Source organism: Lemur catta, chromosome 6 (genome assembly GCF_020740605.2).
Source record: "Lemur catta isolate mLemCat1 chromosome 6, mLemCat1.pri, whole genome shotgun sequence".
NCBI lineage: Eukaryota > Metazoa > Chordata > Mammalia > Primates > Lemuridae > Lemur > Lemur catta.
In genome coordinates, this window is record NC_059133.1 from 54,400,555 (window position 1) to 54,426,127 (window position 25,573).

A 25,573-nucleotide genomic window follows, 5' to 3' on the forward strand; every position below is an offset into this window, starting at 1 on the left:
TTTAAATTGCTATTGTGTGCTGGTGGGAGTAGGGGGGTGGTGTTAAATATTTTGCATAATTATCTCATTTAATTTATATCAATCCTGTGAAGTACTATTAATCGCATTCACACAAGGAGAATCTGAGGCCCAGAAAGTTCATATAACTTTCCCAAGGTCACACAGCAGAGCAGAATCAAGCTCAGCTGGTCTGACTGTGAAAGCCCTCATTCTTAACCACCATGCCTGTAGAGTTCAGGTCTTTGAAGAGAAATCATGCAAACCTCAGGGTCCTAATGTGCCCCGAGAGGAAGAAGATTGGAGTTGTTGGAGGCAGAGATCCAGGTCAGGCTAGACCAGAATTCAGCCACCAGAGGGCAGCATAGCCACAAATTTATGGGAATTTGGGGACGGCAGGGTGTGAGGGCCACCTCACCCTCTTCCCCCATCACCAGGCCTAGTCTTATTAACGGCCTAGTAGTGCCTGCATCACCTCAAAATATCTATCCCTCCTGGGGACCAAGCCTGGACCACACTCCAATCTGTGACTTCGTAGAATTCTATAGCTCAGGAATGTCTTCACAGAACCCGTAAGTGAAGAGGGACTAATGGGGAGGCAGAGACACGATGAGGCGAAGAACCAGCCAGTATTTCTAAAGGAAGGAAAGCCCATACTTCTGATACACCGAGAGGAGTTCCCCCTCTTGGGAGAGGGATGGGGGTGACAGCAGCCAAACTCCAGAGGCCAGACCTGAAATTTCTTCCACTGTTGTGAGGAGTACATGAGGGGAAGTGGGCTCTGAGTATCGGGCTGGTGTCGTGGGTGTGTGTCTGTGTAGGGCCTGTACTTTTGAGAGCGTGACAACGTCTCCGCCAGGGACGCGCAATGCAAGGAAAGAATTCCTTGGGCTCAGAAACGCCACAGATGTAATGTAGTACAAGCCTCTTTCCCTGAGCTGTAATTCGCAAACTCTGGTCTAAGTTTCCTCTCCCAAACCTCCCAACCCTCGAGGGCAAGTCCCATCTTGAGACTTTAGTAGTCCAGAGAATGTGAGGGTGGGGGACAAGAAGGCCTGAGCTTTATCCTTTTTATCCTTTTTATTTGTACATTCTCATGACAGTGGCATTGAGCCCTATCCTTGTCTGTGTTGGTGGAGATGGAAAGGAGGAGGGAAGGAGGCCCTAGGAAGTGAACAGAGCAGCTGGGGGTGCAAGGAGGGGGAGGGGGCTCAGGAGAGGCAGCTGGCAGGCGGGAAGCTGATCTGGGGGTCTCAAGTTTCTTGACATCAATTAGGGCAGCCGGCCTGGGCTCATTAGTAGCCTGGGGTGCAGGGCTCATCAATAATGAATTCACCCTACACACCTTCCCCCCACACACAGCTGCCTGCAAGGTCACCCCACCCTCTAACCAGCTGCCTCCCCTTGGTAAGCTAAGCAACCCTCTTCTGAGACCTCCCTTGCCCAGAGTCCCTAGGGGCAGTGTGGGAGGGTGGACAATGGCAGAGGCTAAAGGGGCCTCTGTAACCAATCAACCGTGCCCAAAATGACCCTTGTTTAGTCAAGGAGTCCACCCAAGAGAAGAAAAATGGGAAGAGGAAAGGAGAGGCATGATCTAAAGAGAAGCAGGCTTTGTCATACTGGAGTTGAACAGTATGGTGGCAGGTCAGATCCACAGCAAGAGGACATCCTCCAATGGACCCAGAGACCCCATAACCTCCCCCAAGGCCAGACTTGGGTAGCAAAGCCACAGCCCCCTGAGATCTCTGGTCCACTGGATCAGAACAAAACCAAGGCATCGGTGCCCCCAGCATTCTCTCGCCCTTGAGCTGGAGAATCTTGGCAGGTACAGAAACATCTTTTTTTGAAATCAGATCAATGGGATGAGGGCAAGAGATTGCTGGGGCCCAGAAGTAGGAATTCAAACTTCTTGCACACTAATTGGTCATCTAGTCCCATCTTCCCTCCAGAACCCAGGAATGCCAGTCCCCTTCCTCTTCCTAAACCATTCTAAGATTTCAGTCCTGGCCGTCCTGGTGGCTCATGCCTGTAATCCTAGCACTGTGGGAGGCCAAGGTGGGAGGATCGCTTGAGCTCAGGAGTTTGAGGTTGCTGTGAGCTAGACTGACACCAGGGCACTCTACTCAGGGCAACAGAGTGAGACTCTGTATGAAAAAAAAAAAAAAAAAAATTTCAGTCCTGTCACCCTTCCTCTGACCTCGTCCCCTCTGCCTCCACCTTCTCTAAATCCCAAATGTTCTCATTCCCAGTCACACCCCCTTTCCCTCTGGCTGGGGTTGGCCTGAAGCTGGCTGCTCAGCTTTCTGGGAAATCTGCCTGCCACCCTCCCTCTTGAGGCAGGTACAGACAGGTCCAGGCTGTGGCAGCTGCATCTTCCCCAGACATCTCTTGCAGACTCCCAGACTCCAGCCTCCTGCTAGGGTCCCTTAAGAATATATCCAAGTGTCCTGTACTCCCTCTCCCCCCAGACATTCTCCCCTCATACATTTTGTCCTACAGTCCCCTTCACTTCACCAAACACCCCACCAGTCCTCTTCAGTGGAAGCTCACCTTAGTGGGGAATGCCCTGGATTTAGGCCCTGGATACATGCACCCCACCCCCACCCCGCCCCAATCCGGGTCATCTCTACAAGGTTATGCCTCGGTTCTGGATCTTCTGTCATCTTCCATTTGCCCTAATGATCTCTGTTACAGGCTTCTATTTCCACCTTCTCAGATCCATTGATCGCAGCCTCTTCCCTGAGACCTTCCCTAAGGACCCAGGCATTCGAACCCCAGCCAGAGATCACCGTGGGATCCATCTTCAACCTCCCATTTCACCTCTGAGACCCAGTCCCCAGGCATCCTGCTCCGAAGCCAGAAAGACAAACTGGGACCCAAACATTCTCTGCCGCACCTCCCCCCGCCCCCTCCCCAGCCCATCGCTCTGCAGGGGACCCAGGTGTTCCACCCAGCCCAACCTAAGCTCCATTTCTCTCCAGAGCACTCAGGCATCCCCCTGCCCCACATCAGCCTAGAACCAGACTTCCCGCCCTCAGATTCAGCTCTTGCTGGGCACCCAGGCATCTTCGGTTCCAGTTTCCTCCATCTCCTCACTCCGTCTTCTCGATGTCTTGTTCCCCCAGCCTGGGCTGCGGTGACACAGTAAACCCAGGAGACCCAGGGGCAGCAAGGAGAAGGGCGGGAGGAAGCGGGAGGAGGCCAGGTCGCCCCCTCGCGGAGCCCTCGGGGCCCGGGCCCCCCCGCGTCTTCACCTGCTGCGGGCCCCGCCCCCGCTCCGCCTCGGCCGGCCTCTGCTCCTCCCCCGACTCCGCCCCCCGCACCCCCAGCCCGGCCAGAACGGCCCCCGGGACAGAGCGACGCGGAACCCCGGGCGCCTGGGTCCCCAGCATGATCCTCGGTGAGTGGTCTCTGCGACTCCAGGCTCCAGGCTCCTGGGCCCCTCTCTGCGGGTCGCCCGCCCTCGCCCGCCCCAACCTCCCAGCACCGCGGTGACTGCGGCCGCCCGTCAGCGGCCGGTTCCCCCTCCCCCTTCATCTGGCTCCACATCTGGGGTCCCCTCTTCCCCTCTTCCCCACGCTGCCGCTTCTCCGGGTAACCTAGGGAGTGTTAGAGGGGGAGGCAGAGCTGAGCGAGACCCCCGCCCCATAATTAGAACATTGCGTATTCATGAGGCTCATGAATATTATATGACAGTCTACGAGAGGCTGGGGGAGGGGGCTGGCCCTGGCCTGGTGGAGTTGGGGAAAGGTTCTGACCCGTCCCCCCCAGCGCCTTCCCCCACCCTTGGCTTAGACACTCCGACATCCTTCTGGGCCCAGGATAAGGGGGAAAGGAGGAAGTGGGGGGTGGAAGGAGAAGATGGTGGGTGTAGCTTCGAGGTGAGTGTGGTGGGAGGTGGGAACCTGAGGGCTGGAGATAAGGGAGCTGGGGCGAAGAGGGGGTGGGAAACTGTCCATCCCAGGGCTCCTGCGGCTCAGATCCTGTCTCCGCAGCCATCCTGCCCCAACACGCCGGGACCTGCCCCTCTCTCTGCCTGCTCTGGCAGCCTGGGCCCTTCCTTCCCGTCTTCCTTTTTCCCTTCCACCCCTGCCTAGGGCCGGGGGCACCAGGAGAGGGAGGGGTGATGGGGAGAGTAAGGATGGGGGATGGGAACTCCTGCTGGGCTCTGACAGCCCATCAGCCACAGCCACCCCATCCTCATGACCTACATCGGGAAGGGAGCCCCAGGGGTGGGGGAGGAGAGGGCCTAGCTGTGCTCTGGACTCTGCATCAGCTCCGGCTTCAGGTCCCTGGCCTCCACCTTGCCTCCACAATAGTCCACAGGCCTGCTCTGACCTCTGCCCTCCACCCTGGCTAGGCCGGTTCCTGGGCCCTGTTTATGGTGGGAGCCCCCCACCAGGCCCAGACACCTGTGGTCTCCCTGCCCCCCACTAGAGACACCTGGCTCCATACTGGTGCCCTGAGGGCCTGACTGGGCTCCTGCTCTCACCCCTCTCCTGAGCCCCTCTGCTATTTGTCCTCCCTTCTTTCCTTCTTTCATTTCACCTCCTATCCCTACTGACTTCCCACAAGCAGTTTTTCTCTCCTTCTGCCCTCCTTCTCCCATCTCTTTCCTCCCCCTCCTCCTGTGTGTCCTCAGTCTCATCACTGTATGTCTCACCCCCTTCCACCTGGCACTCCATCATATCTACTAAATGAATGAGTGAACGAGGGCATGAATGACCGGTTGCCTGCCTCCTTCCAAGAGTATCTCTAACAGGGGAAGATACTCCCCACCCCTCTATGGGTACTACCCCCACCCTAGGGCAACCCCCACCAACACACATTGGACTCAGGCCCCCAGAACACAGGCTCCACATTCCTCCAACCTGTGTGATCCCTGCACCCTGGCCCCACCCTGGGCACAGGCCCCAGAGGCAGCATCATACTTGCCCAGAACAGGCCGGCATGAGCCACACTTTCCCTGGTCAGCAGGCCCTGAAGAGGATATCAGGGACCTGCTTGTTTGAGCCCAACCAAGACCCCAGCCACAGGAAGAATGCCTGGGTCCAGATTCTCTGAAATTGGACCCCCCGCCACCAGTTGGACCCTCACCACCCTCCCCTCCCTGGAGGACACTGTAATTAACTCTCTCCTTGTGCCAAGCCCACAGAGGGGTGGGAAGTCTGGTGGGGCCCACACACCTTGGCCCTCTTTGAGGAAGGAAGAAGGAGGAAACTGCCAGCCAGAGCTCAGGCCCCGCCCTCAGGGACCGCACTAAGGTTTTCAGTTCTGAATGCTGAGGTCCAATGAATCCATGTGCACAGTAGCCCTGGAGGGGCCTAAGATCTTCCTGCCCTGAAGATCTCGAGTCTGGGCCCCAGGTTCACTGTTCTGAGCCTTTCTGTACCATGCTTTCCAACTGAGTCCCTGGTACGGTGAGGGTGGGGAGCCACGGGAGGAGGCCCCTTCCAGTCGGGCTGGGAAAGATTTCCCCAGGGTCTCCCTGCTCTTTCCTTCCCAGTCACCTCCTCCTTCTAGGCCCTGCCCCCGCCCATATCCACCCTCAGGGTATTAGGGTTGGTGTTTTGAGTAGTTATTCATAATCATCCCCTTGTCTCTTTCATCTTTGACTTCAAAGCCTTTCCAGCCCTCAGCCTGCCTCCTGCCAAGATGGGAAAACCAAGGCAGAAGGGGACAGATACATGGGATTTGGTCAAGAATATAAGACCCAGGGATTCGAGGCTTTCCTCCCTCTCTCACTCCTCATTTTAGGTGTATCTGGGAATGGAGGAGAGGCCAAAAGGCCTGAAGGAAAAAAGATGAATTAGAGATGAGATCCCAAGTTCTCCCTTGGTCCCAGAGTCTAATTCCCATTTTAACCCGGTGCTGACCCTGTGCTTTTCACCACCTTAGGCCCTAACAATTTGCAACCCTAACCCCAATGCCTCTCTCTGATCTTAATCTCATCCTGGCCCAGTCTTCAGACCAACACTAACCCACAGCCCTACCCTAACACCTTCCCTGGCTCCTGTTCCTAGCCGGGTGCAGCCACTCTGAGCCAGCTCACAGCAGGCACTCCCATTCTCTACCACCAGGGCTTGAGGCCCCAGCCAAACCGAGGACAGCCAAGGGGCTGCTGCTCCACACCTGGCCACAATTTCTGAGGAAGAGAGAAAGGAAAAGACCAGACTTCAGAGGGAAGGAGGGAGCCAGAAGTGGCTTGGTTGTGGGTTAGTGCTAACGGGGAAACCTGATCAGGATCAAAGTGCCTGGGGCAAGTAGGGTGGGGTAATGGACAGATGGACATCCATCCAAGGGTCTGGGGGTGCACCCTCTCTAAAATGTGTAAGGAGCTGTCTTTAATAAAGCATTTAGCAATTCCCCGTGGAACTGGGTGGGGCTCTATCTGCGGGAGGTAATTACTCTAATGAGCTTCCCTGTGGAGTGGCCTGTCCCAGCCAGGCCCCAGCTCCTCCCTGCCCTGCCCGATGTGGGTGCCACACACGCACACACACCCATGCACACATATATACACACATACTCCAATTTGCTCTCTGACTCTTCCTCCAGACCTGCCTGAAGACTTCACCTAGCCAGATGTCAAAAGCCCTGGATTTCCTACCTCAGTTCCTGCTTCCCCAGCTCTTCCTGTATTCCTGCCTTTCCCACCTCCCTTTTCCAATCTACCCAGAAAAGTGTAGTGCTTGAAAGCCCTGTCTCTGGAGCCAGTCAAACAGGTTCAAATCCCTCACGAGCTGTGTGACCCTGGCCAAGTAACTCCCCCTCTCTGAGCCCATTGTCATCACCTATAAGGTGAGGATTCATTTATTCAGCAAACATTCATTGAGTTCTCATTGTGACATGCCAGCACTTTACATGGCTTTGTCCAATCCTCTCAACAACCCTGTGAGGCAGGTACTGTTGTTTTCATTTAACAGGTGAGAAATGAGACTGAAAGAGTCAGAGAAACCGGCCAGTCAGCCAGCTAGTGAGTGGTAGAACCATCCACTGGGAGACTGTGTATGTAAAGGGCCTGGCATATAGTAAATACTCAAAAAGTGACAACTTTTGTTATTCTCAGAAAAAGAGAAGGATGGGGCTGAGGCCTGGGCGACTTGAAACCAAGAGTTCTGTTTCTGTCCATCCAACCCATAATAAGCTGCCATCTGCCCCTCTCCCCACCTCAGATCTCAGAGTGGAGTGGGCCCAGGAATCTGGGAAGGAGACAACGAGTCTCCCATTGTCTACCCTACTTCCTTCCTGCCCTAACCTCATTTCACCCCTCTCTCCCACTTCTCCCCCACCCTACCCCCAACTTACCCAGGGCTCACATCAGTGGAAAAGATGAGCTGCTGGCCATAGGGAACCGAATGGCTGCTACCTGTCTTCCTCTATCCCTCCTCTGGAGGAAAAATGAGGACTCCAACCCCAGGAACTGATGGAACTTGCTCTCCCCTACCTCTCCTTGAACAAGATGAAAGCCTGTGCTCAGATCTCTGTTTCAGAGTTAAATTCGAGCCCTTTGGGAGTGATGTAGCAGAGAAAGAATTTGCTATAGAGTGCAACAGATCTTGATTTAAATCTCAGCCCTAATACTTACAGGCTGTGTGACATTGGCCAAGTTTTTTAATGTCTCTGAGTCTCTGTTTCCTCATATGTCAAATGGAAAAAAATATCAGCTATTTCATAGAATCACAGCTACCTCATAGACTGAGCTGCTTCAGAGATTAAATGTGATAATACTTGGAATTAATTACCTGGCATATAGTGGCTCCTCAATAAATTTTTTCTGTGATTTTTTCTGGAACTCTACTGTCTCCTCTAAGACAGGTTTGAAGGGTGGGAGCCTAGAGAGTCTAAAGCCAAGGAAAGGGTCTAGGAGCCAAGCTGCTGTCTCTGCCACGGGGCAAGTGCCAGCCCAAACCAGCTGCAGGGGGTGGGTGCTGGGTGCTGGGGACTCTGGGAGCGCTCAGGTTTCTCTCACCATTCCTGATGCTGCTCAGGGCTCGTTAAGGCTGCCCTGGCCATGGGTGCCAGGCCGTGAGGGAGTGTGGGGCACAGAAGGGAGAGGCCATGAGGGGACAGACCAGGAAGGGGAGATGGTCAAGCTGCCACATCAGTCCGTCCCTCTCTTCCATCTTTCTCTCTCTGGTCTCTTGTCTTTTGGTCCTACCCTGGTCTCTAGTTCTGTGTCCAGCTTTTCTGCTGTGTCTCTCTGTTTTTATATCTTATTTCACTCTCTTCCATCTCTCCATTGTTCTCTATCCTTTTCCCTCTCGGTGTCTCTGTCCTTAGTCGCCTATTCCTGTTTCTGCCACTCTTTCCCATTCTCTCTCACTCACTTTTGTCTGTCTGTCTGTCTGTCTCTCTCTCTCTCTCCCCGTCTTTCCTCTCCGCAGCCCATCTCAATCTTGAAGGTAACAGGCAAGGGAATGGAAACCAGGCATACAGACCCCCAGCTGCTCAAGGGCCAAAGTCAAGCATCTTATCCTCTCCTTTAGCCCTTAGAATTCTGAAGCCCAAGCCCCCAGTAGCCTCGACCCCTCTCTGTCTCAGGCACCCTGGCCACCCAGTCCTGGCACTGGATGGAAGAGACAGACCCCTCCAGACTTTTCTGGACCAGCTCCCTGCCCCCAGCTGTGCCTGAGCCCTCCCCACCCCCTCCCTCTCGCCTCAGATTCCCCTAATCCCTGCTCCCCCGCCCTCCCCTCTGCCCCACTTTTCCAGGATTCTGATTGGCTGATTCTACTGACTGGGCTGGGGGGAGGGGGCGGGCAAGGGAGGGGGCAGAGGGCAGAACCAAGGGAAGGGGACGCTGTCAGGCCCGGGCCCCTGGGGGGCCAGGGCCAGGCCACTGCCTGGGGGCAGCAGGCACCAGAAACCGAAGGTATGAAAAGGGTGGTCTCTATGGAGGGAACAGGAAAGGATCCTGGGGACCCTCTGCCCTCGTAAGGTCAAGGGAGGACAGGGCCAAGCATGCAGCCTCCTCGGTTTGCCTTTGTTCCTGGGAAACCTTGTTGCTGGCAGGGGGTTGCTAGAGCAGTGGAGGGCGGGCAGAGCTCCCCAACTGGTGGACAGAGGGGGGTCACAGAAGGAAGCTAGGCCAGTGGAAGCCCAGACGGTTTCTGAGGGCCTTTGGGCTACCCCTTTGGAGCCTGGTAGAGTTCCTCCCATGACTCTGAGAGAAGTTTTCAGGGGAGGGTAGCTGAATGGCTTGCCTGGACTTTCATTTCCCCTTGGGGTCAGACCCAGGCATTCCCCTCCCAGAGGCCAGGCTGAGGTTCCTCCTGCAGAGCTGGAACTGAGCACTTCCAGTGAGACAAAAGGGCATGGGGGAAGAATGAGAGACGTTGGTAGAAGGGGCTCTGAGAATGGCCCAGGCGGTCCACCTCCCAGAGCAAATGCACTCACCCACTACCTACCCCCAGAGATGTCAACAGTGAATTAAGAATTATGATTGGAACAAAATCATAACTCTGGGAAACCTGAAAGATTCAGCAGCCCACCTCCAAATCTAGGCCTTAATATTCCCCTCTGGTCAATGGGATGAATCACCCACTTGACTCTGTTCTTCGTGGGTGATACCAAGCTTTAGGATCCCCTGGGGGAAAGCAAAACCAGAAGGAGAAGGGAGTGGACAGGGGTTTGGGGATCAGGAGTCCTGCTGGTTCAGGAGGCAGCCTGCAGAAAAGGTCTAGGCTCTTCCTGGGTGTATAAAGTGCCTAATGTTTTCGGGGGAGGGAGGATGGAGAAGAAGGAAGTGAAAACCACCCAGAAGGGAAGGACGAGTCTGCACCCTCCCCACAGGGCACCATGCTCCATTACTCTGGAGCCAGCAGAGGAAGTGTGTGCATGCACTGGGGTCGCACTTCTAGTGTGGGGGCCCCAGCTAGGGAGTGGGACTGACACAGGCTTGGGTGGGATTCCCAAGCTTTAATCTTCCTGCCCCACAGAATGTTTTCTCTGCCCTTTAGGCAGCCTGAGCCGGGCAGGTCCCCTCCCTCTGCTACGGCAGCCCCCCATCATGCAGCCCCCACTGGACCTCAAGCAGATCCTGCCTTTCCCACTGGAGCCAGCCCCTGCCCTGGGCCTCTTCAGCAACTACAACACGGTGAGTAGCAGCCTGCTTGCCTTCCCCACCCTCTTGTGACCCCAACCCCCCTCTCCCTCGGACCCACCCCTGCCCTCTTCTCCTCCTATATCTAATTTCTTATCTCTTCTTATGACTCTATCTTCCTTAATTGTAGTCAATTACAAGTGTTATTGGCTATCTGGTATACTATTAACAACAATAGTAATAGCTAATATTTCCTGATATCTTTCTATGTGCCAAACACTGTGCTAAGTATTTTAGACGAATTATCTCATTTAGTCCACCAGTGAGTCACCCGACCATCTATAGAAGTAATGAGACTTAAATTGATGGTAGTGACTGTAGGAAGGTGAGAGGGGTATAGGTGCTGAATTCAGAAGGGAACAAGCAGGAAGAAAAGCACGACAGTTTGTAAGTTCCAGCTCTCTGGAGCCATGGCTAGGTGTATAGGATCAATGGGGTAGGACTTGAAGGACTGGCAAGGTTGTCGAGATTTAACACAATATGAAATAGGGAGCCACTGTCCACTCTTGAGTAGGAGAGTGACCTGCTAAGAGCAGTATTTGAGGAAGGTGAGTGGGGCAGTTGGATAGAAGGGAGCAGAAGCTGGAGGAGGGTAGCCAGTTAGAAGGCTGTCCCAGCAATGCAGGCCTACAGAGAAGCCTCATGGGCCAGTGGCAGTGGCAGTATGAGTGGAGAGGAAAGGAGGATGGGTGAGGTGTTTCTAAGGAAATATTGACAAGGCAGACCATAGTGACCAACTGGCGTTTGGGGGTGGGGGAGAAGAGAAGAGATGAGTCAAGGATGACTCCAGGGTTCAGGCCTCTGTGACTGGGAGGAAGAAGTCACCATTGACAGAGACAGGGGTTGAAGGAGGAAGCTGGTCTGGGATGAGGGTGCCAAACTCACTTTAGGACAAGATGAGTTGGTGTACCAGTAAGACATTAAGCCAAAAATGTCCAATAGACATTTGGAATTTGAGGCCTGGAGAATGGAATAGAGCTAAAGGTTTGGGAGAAGTTAGCTTTATTCAATTCAAATAATCCACCACCAAACCATATTCAGCCACGAAACTTGTATTAACCACCGACTATGGCACCAGCCGCTGCAATAGATGTTTCTACATATAATCTTACTTAATCTTCACAACAACCCAACAAGGTAGACATTATTATTCCAACTTGACAAATGGGAAGATAGAAACTAAGGCTCACAAGGGTTTAGTATTTTATATAAGTTGACACAGTATGTGCCTAAGGTATGATTTGAACCCGTAGCATCTGACTCTAAGTATCATTCTCTTTATACCCCAGCTACTCCCCCCAAACTCCTCCCAAACAACCCAAACAAACATTTGCATTTCACTTTGAAGTTTACAGAGTGTTTTCTCATATCTTAACCTTTATAGCAACCCTAAGGGGGTAGCTGTTATTATCCTCATTTTACAGATGAGAAAATTGAGTACTGACTATAAGCAAGGCACTGTTTGAGATACAATGGAGACACTCTAGATACAAGTTGAGACGCTCCTATCTTGAAGAACCTTTTATTGGGGAGAAAGACATGTTCACAGCAAAACAGAGGAAAGGTTACACATATTTTTATGAAGACACTAACAAAGATTCAATTTAACAAAAAAGAATTTTGAGTACCTACTATGTACTGGGCACTGTTCCTGGTGTCAGGGACACAGGACTCAGTCCCTCCCCTGAGAAGCTCGCAGTTTAGTAGGAAAGATAACAGTTACCCTGTAGTGTGAGAAGAGCTGTGTCGGAAGCATCTAGCTTGCATGGGAGCCCAGGGGAATGTCAAGAAAGACTTGCTGGATGTGGTGGTGCCTAAGGGACCAACTAGAGTTAAGCAGGAAAACAGAAAGCAGAGGAAAAAGGGATTTAACCTGAAGCAGGTGACGTATGATTTGGGCTTTGAAGAATTATTGGTAAGATTTAAAAAAGTAGCCTTAGAGAACATTCCAGACTGAAGCAAATAGCATGAACAAGGGCTGGAAAAGAGCATTTGAGAAAGTGCAATTGATTGGGTGTGACTGGAGCATAAGGTGGGGAGAATACTTCCCCCCATCTAAATGCCTGACTTACACTTAACCTCAGATCTTAGCAACTCCATCAGTGTCCCCATTGTATAGATGAGGAAACACAGGCCCAGAGAGGTCAAGTGACTTGTCCAAGGTTACAAAGCTCCTTAGTTGATTGATGTGGGTAATCCAGGGTTTCTGACTCCTGCAGAGTTCATAGCTCCTCTGCCTCTAGCATAGGTATTTAAAGCCATTAGCATGGGTAAGAGTGCAATAGGGTGTTGAACTGCACCAACTCTGGCATCTGGCTGGCAGGATTTGAATCAGTCTTCCAAAGTACTGGCTGTGTGACCTTAGGCAAGTTATGTAACTGTTCTGAACCTCACTTTTACCAGCTGTAAAATGGGATAGTAATAACATCAACTCACAAGGTTGTGAGAATCATATTACATAATCATAATGCCCAGCACAAACTGAGCACTCAATCAGTGTTAGCTGCTATGATTTCTATGTTTTTACTATTGTTATTGCTATTATTTTTGTTTAAGGGAGGAACAGAGAGAAAAAGGCAGGATAGTCCAGGCCATCCTTAGCCTTGGAGAAATAAGTGAGATTAGGCAGTGGGAATGGGAGGAGGCTCCAGCAAAGAAAATGGAGGAGCCACTGGAGGGGGTGGAGAGGGAAATATGTTCCTGTAGAGTTGGAGAAGCCAAAGGAGAGAGCGTGGCGGGCTGCATCAATAGTGTCAGATTCTGCAGGGGAATGAGTGCTGCAGAAAAGCTGCAGACAGGCCTTGGGAAGTACTGTGCAGCTGTTAAGTACACGGCTTTGGAGTCAGGCTGCCCAGGTTTAAATTCAAATCCCAGTTCAGCCACTTACTAGCTTATGACCTTGGGCAAATTATTTAACCTCTCTAAACCTCAGTTCCCTCATCTATAAAATGAAGATAATAATAGTACTTACTTCAAATAGTGGTTGTGAAGATTAAATTAGATAATCCATGCAAAGAGCTCAGTACAGAAGCTGGCACATTCCAAGGGCTCAATCAACATTAGTGATAGTGGTGGTATTATTATTCATGACAGAGTCCTTCCCGGTGAACTGGTGCCTCCAGCTCTCTCTCCTACTTGGGCAGTTCCTACCCCTTAGACCCATCCTGGCATCACTGTCTCCCCTCATTCTCCTCCCACTCACTGTTTTTCTCTGCCCTTGGACGTCCCTCACTGTTTCCCAGAGCCAGCCTCTCTTTAGATCCAGTCCTCTGCTTCACTAACCTCTCTGACCTAGGTGGAATGGGAGGGGATGAGACCTAGACATAGAGAGTGGGAATCCCAGGACCTGTCTAAAGGGGATGCGGTGTCGGGGGAGTGGGCTGCTTGGCCTCCCTGCCGCCGGTCGCTCAGTGCTCCCCACACTCAACCGGCAGAGGGCAGCAAGTGCACGAAGTGTAGGCTGTTAGGGAGCCTGGTTTTCCGGCAGGTGGCGGGCCAGGGGAGGTGGGAAGAGGTGAGGGACGATGTTCCCAGTCTGAGGTCGCTTGTGCCCTTGGCCACAGTTCGGAGAAGTAGCTGAGAGAGCAGTGCCTGACACGTGGGTACCTGGGCTCGGTTTCCCATCCCTAGGGGGAAAGGTAGCAGCACAGGAGTCGTCTGCAGAGGCAGCTGGGGAAGAGTCGTCTAGGGACTGAGAAGAAAGGCTAATGGCAGAGGCGCGAGGGAAGGTTAGGGCGCAAGGGTTGGAAGAAAGGAGAAATGTCCGAGCTAGACAAACAGGGTCGTGCGAAGTATTGGTGGGCACACTGGACCCAAGAAGGAACCCCAGTGGGGGCAACAGGGGTCATCAGGTCAATGCCCCTGATGCCGGACCGAGTGGCCCCTGGCCAGGACAAGGTCTTCCTTGGAAGGAGTGTCTGGATATGGACATCCCCTCCTCTACCCTTTTGCACTAGCCCCCTTCGTTCCTCTCCAGCTCCCTGTCCCCGCCCCCACCCTCGGCCCCGCCTCCGGGGCGGGCTCCGGACTCGGCCGGCGCCACCTCCCCTTCTCCCGGCCGGCCGGGCCGCACAGCCCCGAGACGCCCGGGCAACGAGCGCCGCGTCCCCGGCCCGCCCGGCCCGGCCAGGCCAGGCTCGGCCCCCCCCGCCCGGGTCCGCCACCCCGGGCCATGGAGCCGCGGCCCCCAGGGTCTCGCAGGGTAAGCCACCCGGCCCCTCCTCTCTCCCTGGATCCCTCAGCTGCCGCAGCGCACCCCCCATCCCCGCCCGCCCCTGCGGGGCTGGCTACCTCTCCCTTCGCCTAGTCCTCGGGTTATCCAGCCCATCCCCCACGCCGGCGCGGCCCTAACCAATCTCTGGATCCCAGCTGGCGCCCCCAGACTATTGCCACCGTACTGGATACCCTAGCCTCTGCTTCCCAGATCCTTGGAGTCCCCAAATCTTCAGACTTCCCGTCAGGTCTTACACCTCCCCTCAAATTACCACACTGACCAGATCCCTCTTCTCCAGCCCTGGCCTCTTCCCAGCATCTGTCCCCTACCAGCTTCCACCTGCTCTTCAGATAGCCCCTAACTCCCTCTCTTTCCTATCTCAATCCTTCCTGTCCCTCAGGTCTTCCCATCCCTGAGATTCCACAACCTTTCCCTTTTCGTCTTTATTTTGGTGGGTGGGGAACTGGGGTGATCAGACAAGGGGCAATGAGTTCTATCAGATAAAGGGCAATGGAAGGAAATATAATCATACCCCCCCACGTTCCTGATCTGGTTTCCCCGCTTCCCTCCCCCTTGCCCTTCCTGATTCATTTTGCCCCAGCTTCAGGGAGCGATTCCCCTTCAGTCTGCTGTTGGAGGGCAGGTGGGAGGGGACTGTTTCATGGACCTTTCCAGGCAGTGACTAGGCCAACATCCCAAGGAAGGGGCTCTGGAGTGAGATGGGTTCTGGGAGATGCTGGCCTCTGCCCCTCCCCAGGGAGCCCTCATCTAGGTCACCGGGGCCTCCTGACCTTGGCCTGGAGCAGCACTTCGGTGGCTCACGTTCCACCTGCGCAGGGATTGGGCCCAGGAGCCCTCACCTTCAGCCTGGTGTCTCCTCAGTTCCTGGAGCAGAGGGTGGCAAGGACCCGCCTGACTCCATTGCTGCCCTCTGCTCCATCCCCCGCCCCCACTCTTAGCTGACATTTATGTACTAAATCTGGGGAGGAGGTTGTGCCAAAGCTAAGGTTTTCACCCTGGAGGAAGGACCCAGGTAGGCCAGGGACCATTCTCAGGTGATGGATGTGGGATGGTCAGTCCACAAGTCATCCTCAGAGTGCTGGGTCCTCAGCCCCTCTGGGGAGCAGGCTGGGTGGTGGGGTGGGGCATGGGCAGAACCAGGAGACTCTGCTCTCCCCTTTGCATCCCACTCCTCCTCTCTCTCTACAGTTTTCATCCGACTTAAGTTTCCTGACCCAGATTGGGTTTCTGTTTAGGCTGAATTCCCATTCCCCACCCAGCATGTGAGAAAACCCAGGGGTTAGGGGGACTCTAGGGAAGAGTTGGGGGTATCTAAATAGGAAGACCTGAGGCCTAGAGACTGGGAGCTGACAGCAGCTTCTGATTAAAACCTGTCTCCAACTTGGTCTGTCTTTCTTTCTGCCAAACACATCATACATTCGCACAGATAAACACACAGCTGAAGATTACACAACCTGACCATTCGTGGTGTCGGCAAAGCCCCCAACGCAGAACTGTTGATACGTAAATGATGTACACACAGTACATGGCACTCATTCACACTCCACCCATGCACAGATTGATCACAGCCTGCCTAACACACACAGACACACCCATTCTTCTCCTGTTTGCCGTTTTCTTGGATGTGACTGGGGCTCCCAGAAAGCTGACAGGGAGGTAAAAACTGAACCTCAGGGAGGGCTGGTTTCCAGTCAAACATAGGCCAAAAAATTGACACTTGTCAGTCATACCAGTTATCTGAACCCAGTCATGTCTCCTGCCTCCAGCACTACAAAAATGGCAGAGTGATGAGGCCACCACCATTTCACAGGGATGTTGAAGCCCCTTTGCTTACATTAACCCCAACCAGCCAGTGAGACTACTAGGGAGAGGCAAAGGAAAGTCAAGATGTCTGGGCTTTCCAGACTCACTGCTTACCCTGTGCTTCATGTTCCATCTCTCACCAGTGTCTCACTGGGAACCCAAAGACCTAGGCACCCAGAGGGGATCAGCTGAGGAGTTAGGGACCCCCAAGTCCCCAGCAACTATTTTTTATTGATCCCTCCACTTGGAAAATAAGGTTATTGCCCTAATTCGGTCCCATTCTTATGCAAGGTCCTAGCCATTACCAAATCTTCAGCCTCATATGCATTCCAGTCTCTCCTCTCCCTAACTGCCTAGGGGCCAGAAGGGAGGAACACTGTTCCGGGAGGCAATTTTCATACCTCTAGGTCCCTGGCTTCATCCCCTGGTAGCAGAAGCCTTCAGAGAAACTCCCATCTTTTCCCCTCCTTATGTGAACTCTTGGCAGGAGACTGCAAAGACATCTGCTGACCCAGGGTGGGGGCAGAAATGGTTCCTAATCCCGCCCAGCCCCACGGCCCTGCCCCAGAAGGCCTGTTGATCAGGGAGAGAGGGTTCCGAAGATCCCTGGGCTGCCTCAGGCCAGCCCAGCTGTTTAGGTCCCTGCACTTATTTCTCATTATTCTCTAGAGACACCTACTCTCTCCTGAGTTCTTTTACTCCCTCTAGAAGTAACTGCCTTAAAGAGGTACAAAGAGCGAGTGTGTTAGGGCAACTTGGGGCCCAGAGATGGGAAGCTGGGAACATCTGTCACCTGGGACCAGAGGCTGGGCTTGGCAGACAGTCTTACCCCAGAGTGGGGGCCAAAAGGGTTCAAAGGCTTCAGCTGAAGGCCCTAGGATCTGGAGTGCTTTGAGATTTCATATCAAGGAGCCTCTAGTAGATTGGCCTAGCTATCGGAGATAGGTCAAGGGAACAGAGTTGGATCTTCATGGTATGATAGACCAAGGCAGGAATCCAGGTTCAAGTTCCAGCTCTGCTATTAACTCATGGTGTGACCTTGGGCAAACCACTTCTACTTTCTGTAAAATGGGAACATTGGGCCAGTTGATCCATCAGGTCCCTTCCAGTGCTATGAGGATTGGGCTAGGAGAGAATTGGGACTGAGGCTCAGGGTCCCCAGGCATACTGAGGGACGGGAGGAGGCTCTGGGGACCTTGGTTCAACCCAGATGCTGCCAGTGGGGGGATGATAGACATGAGCTTGTGCTGGGGTTCCCAGCTCACCCCAGCCTACCTCCACAGATGGACCCTGTACAGAAGGCTGTGCTCTCCCACACTTTTGGGGGACCCTTGCTCAAGACCAAGCGGCCCATCATTTCCTGTAATGTCTGTCAGATCCGCTTCAATTCTCAGGTAAGAAGCCCAGCTGCTCGTCCACCTAATGGGTGGGGCAGGGTCTGCCAGGGGACCTTGAGAGAAGGAAAAGGCTGGGAGCTCTGGGAGAGGGGCAGGGATTAAGAGGATATTAGGGGAAGAGCAGGGAATGGGGATACTGCAGGAGGGACAGGGGCTGATGGGGAAAGCACTCAAAAGGGAAAAGAGGTTGCTGTGTTTTGACGTGAAGTAGATTGGTCCTCTAAGACTGACCCCTCCCTCCCTTGGGACTGGGGCATCCCTGCCTCAGAGCTTCTTGGAACATAGGTAGCCATCAGTGTCTGAGTGGGAGTGTGGCCTCTGTTCCATTGGTCCTTGGGCAAGGGACTGTGTTAGGTGACTGGCTCCCCCACAGAGCCTCTGTCCTCACTGGCCTCTGCTAAACTCCTCCACCACCCCACCAACTTGCCTCTAACCCCCTGGCTTCCTCTTCTCTCCACCCTATTTCTACCCTCCTCCTTCCAAATCACACACAAGGCCTGGCCTACGCTCCCCTCCCATGGGACTTTCTCATGGAGAGAAGCCACCCAAAACCCAGAACCCAGATGTCTGGCTTCCAAGATTTCCTCTTGGAAATCTTCTGAGGCTCCACTGGGACTTTTGTGTGGGTCTAGGGGGTACTTTGTGGGGTGCAAGCTCTGAGAGCTTTTGGAGAAAAACAGCAGAGCCTCATTCTGCTGAGTAGGGGAAAATACAAGCATGTTCTATTTTTCTAACCAGTACACACACACACTCCATGCTACTCTATCCCTAAGCTGTCAATCTTCTTTTCTTGCCTATCCATATTTTTTTATTTCTACCCTTGTCTAGGTGACCGTGTACCTCCGGCACTGTGCGTTCTTAGCAAGGGTGTGCATGGGTGTGGAGCCGCGGGTGGGGAGGCAGAGCTGGGACTAACCCAGCATTATGCCTCTCCTTTAGCCTGGACCCCAGGCATCCTCTCTGCCAACCCTGGCTCTCCTTCAGTGGTGGAGGGTGGAAGACTGGAGGTGGGGAGCCAATAGCAGACAGCCCTGCCTTCTTTTTGCCCTCTCTTTCCCTCCCCCATCAAGTGGCTCTGTTTTGACAGCTGTCTCTGCTGCTGTCTCTGTCCCCAGAGCTGGGCTTGAGGCCAGGGTCCTCCAGGGTATCCACAGAGGCTTCAGGAAAAATGAGACCCAGGAGGGAGTAGTCAGGATAGAGCCCAGAGCCCAGGCTATAGAGATATTAGGACTCCCAGCCTGAGGGTGAAAGCAGCAATGGCTGGATCCTGGGGTTAGGAGACTAAGAAGAGTCCCTAGGATCTAAGGGGTTGCTGACTGACTGGATTACTAGGCCCTACCCAGTTTAGAATCCTTCCATAGGTTTGGGGTCCCCCTCCCTCCACCCCAGGACTAGGTGGGGGCCTGAGTCAGCAGCCTGGCCCTGGGTGTGGTGGGGGGTGGAGTCTGGGCTAGCTGGGGATCTAGGTTCCCAGAGACTCAAGCTGAGAAGCTAGTCTGAGCCCCAGGAATAACCAGAACTTATTGGCATGGAGCTTTACATCTCACTGGTGTAGGGAAAGATTCACTGCAGCCTGCTGAGACCACCCCAGGGCTTGAAGGAGCTCTGTGGGGAAAGCAGTCAAATGAAAGGTGATCTCAGATTCCATTTTCTTCTTCCATCCCAAAGAGCCAGGCCGAGGCGCACTACAAGGGTAATCGTCATGCCCGGCGAGTCAAAGGCATCGAGGCCGCCAAGACCCGAGGCAGAGAGCCTAGTGTCCGGGAACCTGGAGACCCAGCTCCCCCAGGCAGCACCCCCCCAAATGGGGATGGCGTAGCACCCCGTCCAGGTGTGTCTGAATCCCCCACATTCTTCAGCTGATCTCTGTCTTCTCTGTTCTCTCCCCATTTCCCAGAACTCTCCTCTGTTTCCATCTCTCTTCCTCAGTCCCCACCCCTACCCCCACCCAAGGTGAGTCCTGGAGCCAAGCACAGTGATGTAAAATTTCCATCCTGTCACCCCTACCCCCGCCACAGCTCCTCTGTACACAGTCCCACTGTCTGTCCTCCCCACTGCCCAGTGACTCAGAGAGGGGCTAGGGTGAGGCCACCTGGCAAACCTCCCCAAGAAAAAGGGAACCATCAAATCTAGAGAGAGGCCTCTTCCTCCTGGGGAGAGGGACAGCAGAGGGAATCAGGCTACCTGAGTGCCTGCCCGACTGGGGCTCCCCTCAGGGAAGACACAGTCTAGGAAACCTGGGCAACTCCCTGGATGATCTTGGGTAGACCTTCTGACCTCTCTGGACCAACCAGTTTTTTTTTTTTATCTGGGAAATAGGGGAGTGAGACTTTAAGATCTTTGAGATCTTTTCCAGGTTTACAAAAAGCAACTCTCAGATTCTTTCTCCCTCATGGCTGGTGGCCATCTTCAACCATGCTTCCAGCCAAGAAACTGGAAAGAGGGACTATCAAGACAGGAAGATATCAGCCCCCTGATCCTGGGATTACCACATCAGATGTCAAATATGGCCAGCTCCAGGCAGGCCTAACATCCCCATCTTCCTCCTTATCCTTGCCTGTCCTTCCTGCCCCAGCCTAAGAAGAACGAGAAACAAGCATGTGAACCACAAGATTGGGAACCCGGCCTGCATTCTCACCACATGCACACACACACACACACACACACACACACACACACACACACACAGAAACACCCTCAGGCATGCACAGACGAAGTGAGTGGGCAGGTGGGCAGGTAGGGGAGCTGAGTTCCCATTGTACTCTGGCTGCTTCTTAGCCTGATCATCTTAGGTTAGTTTGTTAACATCTCTGTAAAATGAGGATGATGATGATGATGGTAATAGCTAACAGTTCTTGAATAGCAGTATTTTAAGTGCTTTACACATATTACCTCATTTAGTTCCTACAGTATCTCTCTGGGGATGCAGGGCGGGATAACTATACCTGCCCTGCTTTCATAAACCATGAAGTCCTGATCAAACTGGGATGTGGATTGCTGTCTGGATTGGGATGGAGGTGGAGGATGTCAGAAATGAGTAAAAGAAATGAGGGAAAGGATCATAGGATGGACAAGCAAAGAGACACCCGCAAGGGTCAGGAGTTCCCCTCCCACAAGCGCCCCTCCCCCACTGCCAGCCTCCCCATGACCCGGAAACTGGATCGGCTGCTGGAGCTAGAATGGGAGCACTAGAGTTTCCCCTGTACAGAGGCCAGAACCCAGCACTGAGGCCTGGGGCCTGTGCATCTTTAATCGAGCCATGAATTATAGAGCAACCTGCATCCCTGTTTCTTCCCTCTCTGGTTCTGCTGTTTCTGTTTCCCTTTTGCCATGCCTGTGTCTGTCTCTAGAGACCTTTCCTCACCTTGCCTGTGCCCCTTCCTAGGGCTCGTTGGTGTGCCTCCTTGGGGCTAGGCAGGACTCTGGGAAGGGGCTGTCCTGGCAGGAAGCCCAGACTGGCTGGTAGGCTATTGAGGGGTGAATCTTTGTTTCATACCTCCCCCCAGGGTGGGCTGGCTGCCAGCTTCACCCTGAAGGTAGGCTGGTGGGGCTAGACCCCTTGGCTATTCTCAGCTTGTAGGGAATGAACCAGGCACTGGAGTCTCACACTCAGCCTGCGGCTGCTGGACCACATCTGGCTCTGGCCCAGGGCATGAGAACATGCATGTTGTCACAGGGTGGGGACTCCTGGGCCCTTGCCCTTCAGGAAACGGGGGTGGGACTCTTCCACACGAAGAGTCTTCTCCAACAGCCATCCAGGGTGACCCCCATGTTTCTCCCCCAACAACAGTTTCCATGGAGAATGGACTGGGTCCAGCCCCAGGATCCCCAGAGAAACAGCCTGGCTCCCCATCCCCTCCCAGTGTTCCGGAGACTGGTCAGGGTGTAATCAAGGGTGAAGGGGGAACTCCAGCCCCAGCATCCTTGCCTGGGGGTAGCAAGGAAGAGGAGGAGAAAGCCAAGAGGCTGCTCTACTGTGCTCTATGCAAGGTGGCTGTGAACTCCCTGTCCCAGCTTGAGGCACATAACAAAGGTATGGACTCCCCTGCCTCCACCCACTCTCCTGTCCTCAGCCCTCCCTGGCCCCCTGCCCCTGGCTTCCAATATCTGTAGACCCTCCAAGACCTAACAGCCTATCTCCTTCCCCAGTCATCTCCCCATTCCTTAGCCCTCAGCTCCCCCTTCACCTTACTTCTTTACCTGTGTCTGTCCTCTGATCTACCTTATGTTTGGGAGGGTCTCAAGAGCCTTGGAAAAAACCCCACACTTGGCCCTCTCCTCCTTCCCCCCCTCCCCAACATTGTAACTGGGAAGGTGGGTGTTTGAATCCTAGTAGGCTTAGAGAATTTTTTCCTCCACCCCTTACCTCTTGTCCTCTGTGGGCTCCAGGTACTAAGCACAAGACAATTCTGGAGGCCCGAAGTGGGCTGGGACCCATCAAAGCTTACCCTCGGCTGGGGCCTCCCACCCCGGGGGAACCAGAGGCTCCTGCCCAGGACCGAACTTTCCACTGTGAGATCTGCAATGTCAAGGTCAACTCGGAGGTCCAACTGAAACAGGTGGGTCGAAGGCCCTTCTCAGACCCTTCCCCGCTAAGGGGGGAAGGAGAACAACAGCTTGGGTAGGGGTCCTTCTTCAGGGTCTTCCCCCAGGTCGCCAAAGGAGGCAAGGCCAGGTGCTTTCAACGTGATTATCGGCGCTGTGGCCGTGCCCCCTCGCGGTTGCTCTTTTTCCGGAGCTCACAGACCCCTACCCACTCGCCCCCGCAGCACATCTCCAGCCGGCGGCACCGAGACGGCGTGGCCGGGAAACCCAACCCACTACTAAGCCGTCACAAGAAGTCTAGGGGCGCCGGGGAGCTGGCGGTGAGTTCTGGACGCTGGGGAATTCGGCAATGGGAGGACCTGGGCGAGGAGCAGAGAGGGACACGGGCCTGGCCCGGGGAGAGGTGGAGTTTGCCGGACAGCAGGATGACTTCTCTCTCTTACCCCACCTCTCTCCCCGCTCAGGGCACGCTGACTTTCTCCAAGGAACTGCCCAAGTCCCTGGCGGGTGGCCTGCTCCCCAGCCCCCTGGCGGTGGCTGCGGTGATGGCAGCGGCTGCAGGCTCCCCGCTGTCCTTGCGCCCAGCTGCAGCCGCACCTCTTCTCCAGGGACCGCCGATCACCCACCCCCTGCTCCACCCGGCCCCCGGACCCATCCGAACTGCGCACGGACCCATCCTCTTCTCCCCCTACTGACCTCCACCCTGAATCCCTCCCACTCAACTCCCCACCTCCAGCCGGGACCCAGGCCTCCGGGCTCCCAGCCCGCCCCTCCTCCTGGCACTCCCTGAATGATCTCTCCTTCCCCCCCACACCCCGAGGTTCGGGGTTCCAGGAATGGGGAGGGGTAGCGGGGGAGGGGGGCTTCAGAAGGGGGGGAACACCCCAGATCTCAGGGAACCCCGCCCCCTGCCTTTCCCTCTCCCCTAGAAAAGGGGGGGCCGTCTCACCCCCGAGCCCCCTTGGAGACACCCCCCCTCCCAAAAGCCATGTCCATCCATCCTTTCCCCCCCAAACCTAGCACAAAACGGGGTTCACAAGCCATGGTCGGGGTCCAGGGGGCAGAAATGGATTTTCTTGGCAATAAGCGGACTCTGGAACTCCGGCCCCCTACCCCAAACTGAGGCGCTTCCGTGAACACCCCCGTCCTCCGCAGGGGGAAGGGAGCAGGTGGGATCCTGGGTCCCTCATAAGCACTTTGGTTTTACCGCCTGCAACCTCACTGTGCCCGCCCCGCACCATGCCCCAGCCCCAGGTCTAGCCGGGCCCATTGCAGGGGGCAGCACTTGAGGGCATCTCTGGCACTTGGGTGGGACCAAGGAGATGCCCCCGTAGAACTTTTCCTCGCCTTCTTCCTCCCCAGTCCGGGTTCCATTCTTTTCACCAGCACCCATCGCCCAAGGGGTACCGAGGGGGGCAAGGGGTGTCCAGTCCAAGCCCACCCCCGCCTCGCCTTCCGCAAAACTGTGAGCAAAAAGCAATAGAAGCCTCGCCCCGCCCCTCCCCCTTCCGCAGGATTCGCCGAGTCTGTAGCCTCCCCATCCCAGCTCCTAGACCTCATGGCTGTCCCCTCCCACCAGACACCTCCACTGCACAACTCGGGTGGGGGCGTGACACCCCCCCCCTTATGGTTTCCGTATCGTCAGCCCTCCAGCCGCCAACCCGGGAGGGGACTGGCCTTCCTCTTCCCATCAACTCTTTCTGCTTGACAATGTAGCAACCCCGGCCCCCTACCCACGTCCTCCCCTTTTTCCTCTCCCTGACAATAAAGTCTGAATTCGTTCTGCCCTCCGCCCCCCAGACTCAGACTCTGTCTTTGCCAGGAGATGTATCTGTATGGTGAGGGGAACTGGCACACATAGAAAAGGAAGCGAGAAAGAGGAGGGGGGATGGAAAAACAGGGTGGGGGAAAGCAAGATACGAGGCTCGTGCAAAGCGAGCAGAGGCTCCCCATCCCACCCACCCCCACTCCCGCCCAGCTCGTGTAAACTTGGCCTAGCTAGGGGAATCATTTCGAGTCCAGGTCTGGAACTGCAGTTGCGGCTGTTGGAAATTTGCCTCAAGTCCACCAGGCGGCGCCAACGACCCAGAAAAGGAGTTTCCCCTAGGCTAAGCCGCTCCTGTGACTCGTCTCGCTATTCTAGGGACACGAGTCCAGACTCAGCCTTAAACAAAGGAATTTGTGCGTCCGGTGGGCAGGGACTGGGAGTCTGAGCTTTAGGCTCTGGTTGGCCCCATATGAATAGTGACCTTGGGTCAGTCTTTGCCCTCTCTGAAACTCACTGTCGCCATCTGCAAAAATGAGCAGGTTTGAGTTATTTAGAGGTTCATTGAAGGCTGGGCGCAGTGGCTCACGCCTGTAATCCTAGCACTCTGGGAGGCCCAGGCGGGTGGATCGCTTGAGGTCAGGAGTCGAGACTAGCCTAAGCAAGAGCAAGACCCCGTCTCTACTAAAAATAGAAAGAAATTATATGGACAGCTAAAAATATATACAGAAAAAATTAGCCGGGCATGGTGGCACATGCCTGTAGTCCCAGCTACTTGGGAGGCTGAGGCAGGATTGCTTGAGCCCAGGAGTTTGAGGTTGCTGTGAGCTAGGCTGACGCCACAGCACTCTAGCCCGGGCAACAGAGTGAGACTCTGTCTCAAAAAAAAAAAAGGTTCATTGAGACTTCATGTATCCAAGACTAAAGAACTAGGACTGTGCTATTCACAGATGCACTAGAATACCTTCTCATCTAGCCCCTTAAATGGTCTATGGGACAGAGGAGCACACTGCTCAGCTGCCTCTCACATGGTGCATGGGGGAGGGGCTTCCTCATTAAACCCAGAATTCAATTCAACCGTAAGCTACCAAGAGCAGTCGGTAATCCTGTGACCCCTTCTCTCTAGCCCTGCTGAGTGGCAAGAAGCTAAAACCAAAAAGCTCAGACCAAAACTCAGCAGCTATGTGGAATATTCCTGGTTTGCTTCTTCTTTGCTCAGTTCCCCCTCTCTACCCACTTCCCAGTCTTGCAGAAGAAAGGAGGAGGGAAGACGGAATGATAACTGTTAAAGAGGAAGAAGAGGAGAATAGGGGCCTCCTGGGTTTGTCAACTGTGAAGTTGGGGGTAAGGGTTCACTATGGGTTCAGAAATGAAACCCGACAAGGAGTTTTTTGTTGTTGCTGTTGTTTTTCAGGTTAATCTAGCTTAAAAACAAACAAACAAACAAACAAAAAAACAGATCCAAAAGCATGAGGGGCAAGAGTGGCCTATAGAAGAGTGGGTAGAGAAAAGCAGGAGCTGGGTCACATGTCGGGAGGGAGCTAAGGGCTGGAAGAAATTGGAGTTAAAGAGGTTGGGATACTAACATGCCCCATAGGTACCTCACACCTGCTAGTTTAAAACTAAATTCATTATTTACCCCTTTGCCTAAGCCTGCTTCTCCTCCCATATTCCCTGTCTTATTGATTAAGAGCACCACCATCCATCTGGAAAACAGGGAGTCATTCTAG

The 25,573-nt window shown here is 54.2% G+C and overlaps 1 protein-coding gene across 3 annotated transcripts; it reads left to right on the top strand.

Annotated features, from left to right (window-relative positions):
* The first annotated feature begins 3,331 nt into the window (after positions 1-3,331).
* Positions 3,332-23,872, top strand: ZNF385A (zinc finger protein 385A). Of its 3 annotated transcripts, none has more exons than XM_045553792.1 (8): positions 3,332-3,397; positions 9,957-10,093; positions 17,420-17,530; positions 19,202-19,364; positions 21,324-21,566; positions 21,923-22,092; positions 22,303-22,398; positions 22,543-23,872. In XM_045553792.1, exons 1-8 carry the CDS (start codon positions 3,388-3,390, stop codon positions 22,771-22,773), a joined length of 1,161 nt encoding a protein of 386 aa, XP_045409748.1. In that variant the 5' UTR covers positions 3,332-3,387; the 3' UTR covers positions 22,774-23,872. The 3 variants fall into 3 exon arrangements, with proteins under 3 accessions (XP_045409748.1, XP_045409749.1, XP_045409750.1); XM_045553793.1 differs by lacking the exon at positions 3,332-3,397 and adding an exon at positions 8,781-8,869; XM_045553794.1 differs by lacking the exons at positions 3,332-3,397; positions 9,957-10,093 and adding an exon at positions 14,143-14,300.
* Positions 23,873-25,573: the final 1,701 nt, after the last annotated feature.